The following is a 13,684-nucleotide window of genomic DNA, read 5'->3' as shown; positions in this document are numbered from 1 at the left end:
CGGTATTTTGTGGAAGAGCCGGTATTTTGTGGAAGAGCCGGTATTTTGTGGAAGAGCCGGTATTTTGTGGAAGAGCCGGTATTTTGTGGAAGAGCCGGTATTTTGTGGAAGAGCCGGTATTTTGTGGAAGAGCCGGTATTTTGTGGAAGAGCCGGTATTTTGTGGAAGAGCCGGTATTTTGTGGAAGAGCCGGTATTTTGTGGAAGAGCCGGTATTTTGTGGAAGAGCCGGTATTTTGTGGAAGAGCCGGTATTTTGTGGAAGAGCCGGTATTTTGTGGAAGAGCCGGTATTTTGTGGAAGAGCCGGTATTTTGTGGAAGAGCCGGTATTTTGTGGAAGAGCCGGTATTTTGTGGAAGAGCCGGTATTTTGTGGAAGAGCCGGTATTTTGTGGAAGAGCCGGTATTTTGTGGAAGAGCCGGTATTTTGTGGAAGAGCCGGTATTTTGTGGAAGAGCCGGTATTTTGTGGAAGAGCCACATTCAAGGGGCCAAAGAGCCGCATGTGGCTCGCAAGCCGCGTTTTGCCGAGCCGCAGTTTGCCGACCACTGCTCTAAGCAATCCAGTCTTTAAGGGGCCAAAGAGCCGCATGTGGCTCGCAAGCCGCGGTTTGCCGAGCCGCAGTTTGCCGACCACTGCCCTAAGCAATCCAGTCTTCTCTCTCAGAGGCTATTTGCCTAGTGTTCCCTCAGCCAGAATGGAGACAAAATTCAGTTAGGACATCTTTGTGTTAAAAGACCCTCTCCCATAATTCAATCTAAGGTGTAATTGCTCCTTTTGCAGTGGTGCTGCACAGTGCATTCTGTTATTTATCTGAATTGGTCCTGATTGGTTCGTTCTTAACAGTGACATTGCTTTCTCTCATTGCTTTCCAATTATAGCAATTTTTCTCTTTGAAATTATATCCCTTTCAAGGCATCAAAGACTAAAAATTACAGGTGGTATTTGAAAGCACAAAAATTCGGTAAATAATTATAAAGCCTCTCAAATAGATATTTCAGGTAATCGATGTGGTTTTTGTAGACAAGTACTACTTTCATATGACATGCATTAGTAGTTATTCTGTCTTTAGACTTGCATCTAGCAATCCTGTCATGAGGAAAGGAAACACAGGATGATAGAAAGTAAAATGAAGGAATGGTTTCTGTTTATTTTTTTCAGCTATTAACCCTTTACTGCCCTGGAGAGAGCATGTACACAGGAGACATGAGGCCACTTCAGACTTGCACATGTGGGAGGGGACAGGGGATGGAGGGCAGGAGTGGGAAGCCGGGCTTCTGAGTTGCTCTGATAGCACAGCATTGCTCCCTCCTGCCTTTGGCTGTGCACAATTGCAGTGGAGGAGCATAAAGATCAGGATGACTCTTTTCATGTTCTTAGGACTGGAACCACCATTCCAAGTTCTCATGTAAAATGCTGTTATTGAGTGTACTTGCAATAGAACAGACAGCCAAGTTACCTAGTCATTTCATTTTATTTTTGTTTAAAGGGCAAGATGGAAAAAAATATAATTGTAACCCTGGAAACCCATATATATGGCTTCTATATCTTTCTTCCCTAATAGTAATTCAGTGCTTGCAGAAGCACCCACTCTTTGAACAGGAGTGCCAGTTTATAGTATTACTTCAGAGGAAAAATATGGTGTGGCCTGAGATGTGTTGCCATTTGTTAAATCAACATATTCCTGCCATGCACATGAAACATTTCTGAGTTCTTTTTTAATCATAGATTAATTTATCCTAGATTTTATCATAGATTTCTTATCGCTGGCATTACCAATGTTTAATGGTGTTTTCCCAAGAAATTATAGCTTAGGATAAGGGAACTGTTTCATATCTTTTTTGTTTGTTTGCTAATCCTCACCCAAGGGCATTTTCTCCATTGATTTTTTTAGAGAGTGGAAGGAAGGGGAGAGACAGAGAGAGAGAAACATCAATGTGAGAGAAGCACATCTATTGTTTGCCTCCCACATGGGCCCGGCGAGGGCCAGGGATGAACCTGTAACCGAGATACATGCCCTTGATCAGAACAGAGCCCGAGACCCTTCAGTCTGCAGGCCTACATTCCAGCCACTGAGCCCAACTGGCCAAGGCCTGTTTTGTATCTTGATTTACTGGTTACATGATTGTATACAATTACCAAAATACATCAAAATGCATACTTAAATGAGCCAATTATATTTCTACTAGGGGCCCAGTGCACGAATCCGTGCACCTTGAGAGGAACTGTAGGCTGCAAGGCCACAGCTCTTGGTCTCCTGTCTGCTGGCAGCCCTGCTCCCGCCGCCGCAACTCCCATGTGCTGATGGCACTGGTCCCAGTCGCACTCGCTGGCCAGTGCTGTCTGAGGGTGCAAATGGCAGCTGCTGCCCCAATCACCACTCCACCCTTCAGGAGCAGGGGGAGGTGGAGAAGCCCTCAGGGGCGACTGGCAGCCGCCGCTCTCACCCGCTGATGGCACTGAGCGATTGGGACCAGAGGTGCAGGCAGCAGGTGCGAGCGGCAGCTCCAGTGCCAGCAGAGGGCGCAAGCAGGAGCCGGGCTGGCGCTAGCAGCAGGTGCTAGCGCCAAGCAGGACCACAGTGTGCAGGAGCAAAGAATTTTCAGTAACCACCAGAGGCTTGCCCCAATGACAGCGACCAGTGCACCACCTTGGTCTGGCGCCCCCGCTCACCTGCTCCACCATCCCACCACGACCAACGCCTGCCATGTTCCGCGTGCCCCCTGGTGATCAGCACACGTCATAGTGACTGGTTGTTCAGTTCGGTTGTTCCGCTGTTCGGTCTATTTGCATATTAGCCTTTTATTATATAGGATAATACATTAAAAGTACTGCTTCTAGTTTACATATTGGAAAAGTAATGTGAAAATTTTACCTACTATGAAAGTACACATTAGGAACCATCTATTAGGTGATGATGACAGCTCTCATTCATATCTTATCAGTATTTTATTGAAGTACAGAATTTACTACATTAATATATTTTATTAAAATTACTGATAAGTAAAAAATGTCACACTTTGAAGAGGTACCTTATAAACCATGTGAAAAGATGCCATTCTGTCATTTTGTATGCGTTTGTGTGCACGCGTAAGTGTACAGAACTTAAGTTTATCCAACCTGTCATTTATTCCATAAATATCATCTGTGACTTTGGCCCAGGCATTTTGGTAGACTTTGGGCATTCAGTAGAGAGCAAGACAAACTCTGTGATCGTGGAGCTCACAGTCAAATGGTGGAGAAAGACCATTTAAAACTAAATAAACATATGCTGGAGAGTATGTGGAGAAGAGAACACTTGTGCACTGTTGGTGGGACTGCAAATTGGTGCAGAGACATCCCTGAGTCAGAGGGAGTGGGCTCTCTCCACATCAGTTCTTGTCTCATTGTATAAATGAATTTAAAGGAGTGACCCTGATTGGATTGTGTTAAAATGAATTTATTAAAAAATTAAAGCCCTAGCCGGTTTGGCTCGGTGGATAGAGCATCGGCCTGCGGACTAAAGGGTCCCAGGGTCGATTCCAGTCAAGGGCACATGCCTGGGTTGCGGGCTCGATCCCCAGTGGGTGGCGTGCAGGAGGCAGCTGATCAATGATTCTCTCTCATTGATGTTTCTATCTTTCTTTACCTCTTCCTTCCTCTCTGAAATCAATAAAAATATACATATAAAAATTAAAAGCATGCATATTTATTAAAGAAGCAATACAAGCAAATCTATACATCTGCCTTATGAATCACAGATGGACTCTCAGCTAACATGAAGAGCTCCTTTGGGTGGGGGTTCGAGGCATTATATACCCTCCTGTTGATAAGTTGTTGTTTTTTAATTCCTCTGCTAATTATCCTGGTATAGATTAACTCTGAAGGTCACCCCTTTTCTTTGTTATGGCTTTTTCACAATTTCTGAGAAGCACCTGGCAATTAAATCCCCAGACTGCTGGCTTTTCTGTTTACACAGTGGGATGAGATAAGACTGCACTTTTCCTTCCCCTCCTCACTGCTGCCTTAACAACCCCAGGATGATTTGCACTAAGTAGTCTGGTTAGTGAGAAGTTGAATTAGGATTCCTCCTTCTCCCCCCCCTTTCTCTTCTCCCTCCTCTCCTGCATTCTTTTGTGAGAAGGAGAGGTTTTAACCCTTTGTTCTCAAGATAAGGTCCTGCTACAAGCAGCTTGCAAAGCTTTTTGGCTTTGTTTAATTTTCCTGTTTTAGTTTCCCGGTTCCACTCGTCCTGGAATTTTCCTAGCTTTTCACTGTCCTATAATATTCGCACTGTCTGTGATCACTTGCTTTTATCCTGAAGAATTTCCTTTAGTATTTCTTATAAGGTGGATCTGGTAGCAACACATTCTCTCAGTTTTGTTTATGTACGAATGTATTTCCTCTTCATTTTTGAAAGATAGTTTTGCTGGATAAGATTCCTGTGGACAGTTTTTGCTCTAGCAACTTGAATATGTCATCCTTCTTCCTACTGCCTCCACTGTTTGATGAGAAGTCAGCCTTATTAGGGTCCCTTGTACATGAGAATTCATTTTTCCCTGCTACTTTCAAAATTTTCTCTTTATCTTAGGCTTTCAACATTTTTATTTTATGTGACTGAGTATAATCTCTTTGTGTTTATGCTTCTTGGATGTATCGATTAATATTTTCTTTAAATTTGGCAAGTGTCAACTGTTATTTCTTCCAAGATTTTTTTTCTGCTCTATATTCTCTCTAATATTCTTGATTCCCATAACATATATGTTGGTGTGCATACCTTTCTCTGAGACTGTTCCTATAATGAAGGTATTCTTTCCTCTCTCTTTTCATGTTTCATAATCTCAGATGATCTCTCTTAAAGTTGTGGACTCCTTCTTCTGTCAGTAAAAATCCACTGTTCAGTTCCCCTAGTGAATTTTCATTTACATTATTCTACTTTTAAACTCCAGAATTTTTATTTTTACTTATTTGTGTGTGTGTGTGCGTTGTATCTTTTTATTGATATTCTCTATTTGATGAGACATTGCCATCATACCTTTCTTCACTTCTTAAAGATGGTTTCCTTCAGTTGTTTTTTTGTTTTTTGTTTTTTTTAACATTTTATATATCCTGCTTGCTAAATTCAATATCTGGGCCCTCTCACAGGCAGTTTCTGTCACCTTCATTTGTATGCACAAATTTTCTTATTTCTTTGCATATTTCATAACTTTTTCATTTAAAACTGGACATATTATTGTAGGAACTCTGGATGTTAATCCCCTGGGGGCATTTATGTAATCTTTGCTTTTTTATTTGTTTAGTGACTTGGCTGGATTGCTTTAGTGAAATATATCCCCCACAGTAGGAAGCCTCTGATGCTGCTCCTCAGAGGTCAAAGCCTTGGGCTCCTTCACAGTCACCCTGGGGCAACAATGGCTTGAACAGTGCTTCCTTTGTGTTTTCCCTGATCCTTATATGAGGCTGTCTGCCTCTGTTGATATATCATGATATAACACCCAGCTATTCGTTACACTAATTGTCAGCTAATTCCTCTATTGCTTTCCACAATGTATGTCGTGGGGTATAAATTGATTCATTGTCTGATCTAATTAAATTCAGGCCTCTCTAAACGGGTATTTTTTGAGGCTGGTCTTAGAGGTCTTTGAAGCTGGTTCCGACCCAGCTTCTTCTTTCCTGAGTCGCTCTTCTAAACCTTGTATGGTTAGCTGCTTGCTCTCATGCAGCTATCTACCAGCCTCCTTGCAATTACTACTAAGGTTTCCACTATTTTCAAGAGTACCCTTAGGCTTGAACTACCTCATCAGCTCTCTCAAATAAAGTCAAGTCCATTGGGGAGAGTGTGGGAGCTCTCTGTTTTTATGTCCTGCTTCTCTCCCTGGGCAAAATATCTGGGCTACTGTTCTGGAGTTAGCAGCTGGACAGTGGTCCCCCCATCTCTTAAGGTGACATCCTACTTTATAATCCGGGTTGAGGACCAGAGAGGTAGATTCTGGTTTTCTCAAATTGTGTCTGATGGCATGGTGTGAGGATAATGGGGACCCCTACTGTTCTTGGTTTGCAACTCTTTTTTTTTTATTTTGTTAATCCTTACCCAAGGATATTTTTTCCACTGATTTTGTTGTTGTTAGAGAGAGTGGAAGGGAGGGAGGGGTTTGAGAGAGAAACATCGATGTGAGAGAGACAACGTTAATTGGTTGCCTCCTATAGGGCTGGGGATCAAACCTGCAACCCAGGTATATGCCCTTGACTGAGAATCGATCCCACAACCCTTCGGTGCACTGGCTGATGTTCTCACCACTGAGCAACACTCCAGGGCTTGACTTCCTACTCTTGAGTTAGAACTCCATCTTATGAATGGGAGCTGGGTAGAAGAATAGAGCCTCTCACACATACCTGGATTTTAGTATCTGTGACTCAGAGTTGGGGAGAAGGGTGAAAAATGATGGTGGTCTGCCCCTCTTGGGAAGATTCTATAGACCTTGAGGAGAGAGAACCCCATCCTCTTGGAAACACTTCACCAGAGTAGAGCTTTTGTCGTTGTGCTGGTCAGAGGCGAGGAAAGTAGGGAGGTTCAAGTGTCTCAGACTCTTGCTGTTCTTACTGAGATTTAGTTCTGTTCTTGAATGTTTCTTCACTTGCCATATGCCCTTATAAAATTTCCAAAGATGTTATTTTTCATAAAAGAAGTTTTAAATTGACTTTTAGACAAAGAGTATGAGAGCGGGAGAGAGAGAGAGAGAGAAAGAGAGAGAGAGAGAAACATCGATGTGAGAGCCAAACATCCCTCAGCTGACTCGTGCACTCCCCTTACCTGGGATCAAGCCCACAACCCAGACCTGGAGTTAAACCAGCCACTGTTCAGTGCACGGGATGATACCCAAACAACTGAGCCACACTGGCCAGGGCTCCAAAGATTTTAAATGGTTATTTTTATGATTTTTACCAGTTATGGTTGTTTCACTAGAGAATGGGTCTAAGAGTTCCTCACATAACTATTCTGGAAAAAAAATCATATGAAATATTTAGTAAAGAGATAAGTCTTTTTACTAATTTATGAGGCCAACATTATGCTGACAAAAAAATATAAAGATATTGCAAAAAAAGAGAACTATATTCTACCATTCCACATGAACATAGATGCAAAAATCCTTCACAAAATGTTAACATATCACATCCAGTAAGATATAAAAATGTTAATACATCATAACTGAGTAGGATTAATCCCAGGAATGCAAGTTTATTACAATAAGTTGTTTGCACATTAAAATGCACTGCATCATAATTCACTGTGTTAAGAGAAAGAGAAGAAAATCATTAAAAATGTGCAAAATTCAACATCCATTTGTGGTAAACACTAGGAATAGACAGAATTTCACCTAATAAAGTGTATCTACCCAATTTTTTAAAAAGTGAGTAAAAAATTTGGGCTCTTCACAAAAGTATATATATATAAAATGTGTTCAATATCTTTAGTGAAGTTCAAATTAAAACCACACTTAGACTACTAGTACATCAAAACTAAAATGGCTAAAATTAAAAAGATTATTAATACCAAATATTTTTGAAGTTGCAGAGCAAATTGAACTTTTATGCATTGCCTAGGCAGTGTAAAACACTCTTTAGAAACAGTACAGCAGTGTCTTATAACATTACACATACACTTACCAAGTGTATGATTGCATTTTAAGCTGTTTACTCTTGCATTAACATAATAGATACAAAATTTTTACTAGTGGGCATTTGTTAAAGATTAGTTTCTACAAAAGTACTTAAACGTGAGTGTTGAGAGCACTTTTATAAAATGAACAAAGTAAAAACTAGAATGAGTGTTAGAAAATAAGAGTTTCTGCCCAGCTGGTGTGGCTCAGTGGTTGAGCATTGACCTATGAACCAAGAGGTCATGGTTCGATTCCCGTTCAGGGCACATACCCAGGTTGTGGACTCGGTCCCCAGTAAGGGGCATGCAGGAGACAGCCAATCAGTGATTCTCTCTCATCATTAATGTTCCTATCTCTCCCTCTCCCTTCCTCTCTGTAATCAATAAAATAAATTTTAAAAAAAATAAAAACCTCCCTTCCTTTATTAAAAAAAGAAGAAGAAAATAATAGTTTCTGCTTTACTGGCCTTTCATAGAATATTGTCAGACTAACCAAATGACCTTTGAGCATTCTTAAACAAAACACAATTGAAAAATAGCACAAGACAGAATTGCCAACTGCAGAAATAAGTAGTCTTTTATCAGAAATTTGAATGAAAATCTTATATCCTCTTCTAACATGGTAAAGACAGAATACATTTAGAAAAATTATAAAGGCCGTCTCTGGAAGTTAGTTATAATGATCTGTTTATAGAATGTCATCCCTTTTGATTTAGGATTTCTTTTTTAATGTTTGACTACAGCTTAAGTACAGTTTATTTTCAGTGCTGCTGTATTATAACTCTAGCTCTGGTTTAAGAAAATTATACTTTAATTTTGTTTGATTAAAGAACATTCTAGAATGTCAAATAGCTGGAATTGTACAGTATGTAACCTTCAGATTGCCTTTTTCACTTAATAATATACTGTACACTTAAAGTTCCCCTTCTTTTGATGTTGGCAGCTAGATTTTAAACTCAACTCAGAGTTGTATCTTCTGTTTCTTGGACACTTTGGACTAATAGAAAAGTGTGCTGTAACAATTGGACATCCATATATAATCCATACCTCACACCATATACAAAAATTACCTCAAAATGCATCATAGAACTACCTACATTTAAAATCTAAACATATAAAACTTCCTCAAGAAAATATAGGAGAAAAATTTTATATAATGCTTGTGGGAATGCAGAATGGGATAGCCACTCTGGGAAATAGTTTGGCAGTTGCTTAGAAGGTCAAATATATGACCCATAGGACCCAGCCATTCCCTCTCTTAGGTATTTACCTAAGATAAATGAAAACCATCTATAATAATAAAAGTGTAATATGTTAATTAGACCAGACTTCCTTCTGGATGACCTTCCAGACGAAGCCAGGGCTGTGAGGGAAGCCCAGGTCCCAGGTGCCTGGGTCCTGAGTGCCAGAGGGAAGCCGGTGCCGGCAGCGGGGCGGGGAGTAAGGCCTACTCTTGCACAAATTTCGTGCCTCTGGCCTCTAGTATTCTTACAAAAACCTATATGTGAATGTTTAGTAGTTATAATTTCCCCAAACTGGAAACAACTCAAATGTCTTTCAATTGTGAATGATTAAACAAATAGTCCTTTATTCAATAAAATACTCAACCTCAAAAAAGGGCATAAACAACATTATTAAAACAACAATTAAAAAGTAATGTGCAACAACATAGATGAATCTCAGATTTATTATGCTAGGTCAAAGAAGCCAGATTTAATGGGCTACACACCTTAAGATTCAATTTCTATGACAAAATCTGTAGGGACAGAAAACAGGCTAGTAGTTGCCAGGAGCTAGGAAAAGAACTTGACTACAAAGAGACATAAAGGAAGATTTTTGTGTGATGGATTTGTTCCATTGTGGTAGTGATTATGTGACTAATACATTTGTCAACATTCAGAATCATGCACTAAATTGGGTGAATTTTATTATAATGCAACTTACTCTTCAATATACCTTACTTTTTAAAAAGTAAAGTATATATTATATATAGTATATATACAATACATGGAATTCTGTATTCTAACCTATAATAGATGGGGAAAAGACCTGTTTTAAATAAAAATTGATACCAGAAAGTAAAATCTGAACTGCTTAGTGCAAATTGTATGATTGCATTTTAAAATTTTATTTACTGCACATTCTTTGGGTTTCTTTATTCCCCCTGGGACATTCTAGCTGTTTACTCTTGCATTAAACATAATAGTCAAGCACAGAAGGTGCATCCAAAGAGAGGCACACTTTGGAGAAACAGGAAAAACTTTTAGTCGCTCTGCAATTATTTTCAGAAATTTTCAAACTGGTCCTGAGACTTGGTTCTTTTAAATAAGTTCCTTGCAATTTAAAGGGCTCTAATTTCTTTTCAGTCAATTTTGAACCTTTTTAGTTAATCCTCACATGAGGATATTTTTTCCATTGCTATTATTTATTTATTTATTTATTTTTGGTAAGAGAGAATGGAAGGGAGGAGGAGAGACAGAGAGAGGGAGAGAAGTAGCCATGTGAGAGAGACACATTGATTGGTTGCCTTAGGGGCCAAGGATTGAGCCTGCGACCAAGGAACGTGCTCTTGTGCAGAATCGAACCCGGTACCCTGCAGTCTGAGAGCCAACACTCTATCCACCGGACCAAACCGCTAGGGCAATTTGTGAGTCATTTTATGAACTAATTATGCTGGGCCACAATGGAGGCACTGTAACACTGTATTCTGCTGCCAGGGCAGAACACTTTTCTGTCTATCCAGTTAGAGGACTGAATACAGAAGAAAATGCAGGTGTTGGAATGTTAGGACTGTACCTACTGCATAAGCTGGAAAAAAAATTTCTCTGAATGTAGAAAGACACTGGTTATAAATGGGGTTCCATCTAAATGTTCATTTGTAAGTTCATGTTTAGATTTTAAAAACATTCTCTTATAGAAACAATGTATACGTGATGGTTAGATCAACCAGCCAGCCCATAAAACCTATTGGGGGATCATGGTGAAGTGTGAAGCTCAACTTTGTAATTAGACTGTCTGAGTCCACAAACTAGTCTGTCACAACTGCGTGACCTTTTGCAAGTTACTTTACTATTTTGTGTCTCCGTTTTCCAATCTTTAATATGGACGTGATAATAATGCCTATTTTAGAGAGTGGTGAGTCATAGAGATAATACTGTAAATGGATTTGAAATATGCTTGGTACAAAGCATATTTGTTATCACTTATTTAATTCATAATGTATTCCAAGTGTTCAGGCATCCAGTAAAACCTAATTATCACGGTAGAGAAAGGTTTGTGAGAAAATGTGTTCAGTGTTTGAAACTAGGATGCTAGGAATATACTTCCTCTCACCTTCTTCCTCTGCCTCCATTTAGGTTAGTAGAACCAGGGAAATTATGGCTCTTTCAGTTTCCAGGAGTTTGTGGGTACCAAGGCAGATAGGAGCGGAGGCCTCATGGGTCAAGGTAAGGAGAATATGGGCGAAAGCCCCCAGAGAAGAGGCAGGTTGAAGACAAAGGCTAAAGGGGCAGAGATGAGGGGATCCAGTGTTCATGTATCAAAGCTTTGTTGATTCTGAGGTCATTTGCCTAGGTATCTCCTGTCTCATATTCCACTGCTAATATCAGTGTTTCTATGTTCTGCAAATATGCAGCTCCTTTGAGAATTTTCTGTGGGGTTTCATGTTTCCTAACTTTAGAGAACCTGGATGTGAAAAATTCTCCTACCATGCTCTTCCCTTTTGCTTTTCCATTTAGAGTCCTCTACTTTGCAGGTGGGGGGAAGAGGCTAAAGAGCATGGAAAACATGATATTTAAAACAGTTTCCTATAAAATATTATTTGTAATCCTTACTTCAAGCATTCTGCAATTTTCCAGAAAGAAGTCATGTTATAAATTAATGCACATGTAAAATAGTATGTAGCCATGTATTGAAGTCATGGAACCTATTGCACTATTAATTAAGCCATCAGAAATCAAGAATGCTTTTAAGCCCTAGATACTAAAAGGTGGGACTAATTTGTAGAATCATAATTCTTATCCTTGAATTTAAAAATCAAGCCCAGTGCTTCAGATTCTCTTTTAAAAATTAACTCATGAAAACTGTGTTCCAATAAGTAATTGTGAAGTAGTTATAAGTTTATATGTTCATTTATTTATGAAACCATAAATAAATTTTCATAAGGATGATGAAAATAATAATTTGAAACAAAATTGGATAATTTAAAAATGTTTTTAGAAACCTTTTATAGCAAGTCCTTAAAATATATTCATTTTAATATCAGTCTTAAAATATTCTTTTATAGCTGTGCAATGGAGGATCAGTAACTGATCTTGTGAAAGGATTTCTGAAAAAGGGGAAAAGAATGAATGAGCCCATAATTGCCTATATTTTACGTGAAGCACTAATGGTAAGGCAATTTAAATTGTTTATGAATTAATTATTTGAGGCATTTCTCATTAAATAGAAAACGTGGATCCTATTTTTAGAAAAATATTACTACATTAGAATTTATTGATGCAAGAGTACATATGCAAAATCTGAAATGTTTAGCACAACTAATTTCTTTTTTCCACTGGAAATCTGCCCTCCTTGTGTCAACAGACCTTGAGTTCTGATCTCCTAAGTATATTTCTGAGATTGTGATTATGATGAGGTAGATAATGTGTATTTTTTACTAAGTTAGGTTTTTATTTGCCATTATTTAAAATAAGTATATAAGCATTTTCTTTTATTGAGATCAACACATTTTCAATAAAATATTTGATGAGAGTTAAGGGCATGCTCTGCTTTTTGGAATTTTTATATAGCCCAAAGTAAAAGTGATATAACTTGATATGACTAATTCAATATTAAACATTTAAGAATGCTTGAATTTTAATTTTCACTGTGTTTCTTATAGGTTTTGTACAAATGCAATCATCTGAAAATGTTTTTGTTTGATGCTTTCTTTTCGTTTAATATATTTTTATTGATTTCAGAGAGGAAGGGAGAGGGACAGAGAGATAGAAACATCAATGATGAGAGGGAATCATTGATCTGCTGCCTCCCGCACACCTCCCATGGGGACTGAGCCCTGCAACCTGGGCATGTGCCCTGACCAGGGATGAACCTGGTTCCTAGGTTGATACTCACCCACTGAGCCACACCACAGGCTGGTGCTTTCTTTAAAAGGAGATATTTTCTACCTTCTAGGGACTTCAACATTTGCATAACAACAAAACCATCCATCGTGATGTAAAAGGAAATAACATCCTGTTGACCACAGAAGGCGGAGTTAAACTTGTAGATTTTGGTAAGTTTTATTTGAAATTCATGAATAATGTAATACGATTTGATCATTTAACATTAGCCTTGCTTTCTAGGCATTGAAAGCAGAAAAAAGGCTGTATCTCCTTGAGGTTAGAAAGTGCAGATTTTTAAAAATTTGGCAGATGAGAGATTCCTTGAAGAGTGAATTTCACATCAGCTAGCTTGTGTCCCTATACCGCTGTAGCAGTGTGTGTGGCTGATTCTCTAAAATGGATGGCATCCATTGATTATCCTAAACCTAATCCCACAGCCCTGACTAGTAATTGCTTTACAGATGGGCATGTGCCCAAATCCAGTATTTTGAAATGTGAGGGGAAATCTTCAAAGGTCTCTGGGAAATTTTTTTCCCTCCTAAGTAGGAAGCAAGGGAAAGACGGTCTCCGTTTTCCTCCGGACTCTCTGTGTCTGTTGTGATGCCTGTACTGCTACAGGCATCTTATTCAGTCCTGTAGTGCTTCATTCCAAGTGGAAAGACAACCCTGAGAAAGGCAGACCTGGGGAAGGGAAGAGCAAGGGTCTTTGATGATGTAATCCAGCCCCTAAACCAACCAACTTTGGAGCCTGCCCTAGCTTTGGACCTTTTTTCATGTGAGATAATAAATTTCCTATCTATACTAATAAAAGGGTAATATGCTAATTAGACTGGGAGACCTTCCAGATGTCCTTCCAGACAAAGCCATGGTGGCAGGGCCGAGGCAGAGGGGTTAGGGGCGATCAGGCCAGAAGGGGAAAGCAGTTGGGGGTGATCACGCTGGCGG

General features: G+C 39.3%; 1 protein-coding gene across 1 annotated transcript in view; it reads left to right on the top strand.

Moving 5' to 3' along the window:
* The window catches only part of MYO3A (myosin IIIA), a 221,813-nt gene that overhangs the window by 13,761 nt on the left and 194,368 nt on the right, over positions 1-13,684 (top strand). The window contains exons 3-4 of the mRNA XM_005865858.2: positions 11,920-12,024; positions 12,810-12,909. Coding sequence (XP_005865920.1) covers positions 11,920-12,024; positions 12,810-12,909 — 205 coding nt within the window. The remainder of the gene's footprint in view (positions 1-11,919; positions 12,025-12,809; positions 12,910-13,684) is intronic.

This window comes from Myotis brandtii, unplaced genomic scaffold, assembly GCF_000412655.1.
Source record: "Myotis brandtii unplaced genomic scaffold, ASM41265v1 scaffold215, whole genome shotgun sequence".
Taxonomy (NCBI): domain Eukaryota; kingdom Metazoa; phylum Chordata; class Mammalia; order Chiroptera; family Vespertilionidae; genus Myotis; species Myotis brandtii.
The sequence above is the reverse complement of the archived record's forward strand: the minus strand, read 5'-3'. Positions and strand labels throughout refer to the sequence as shown.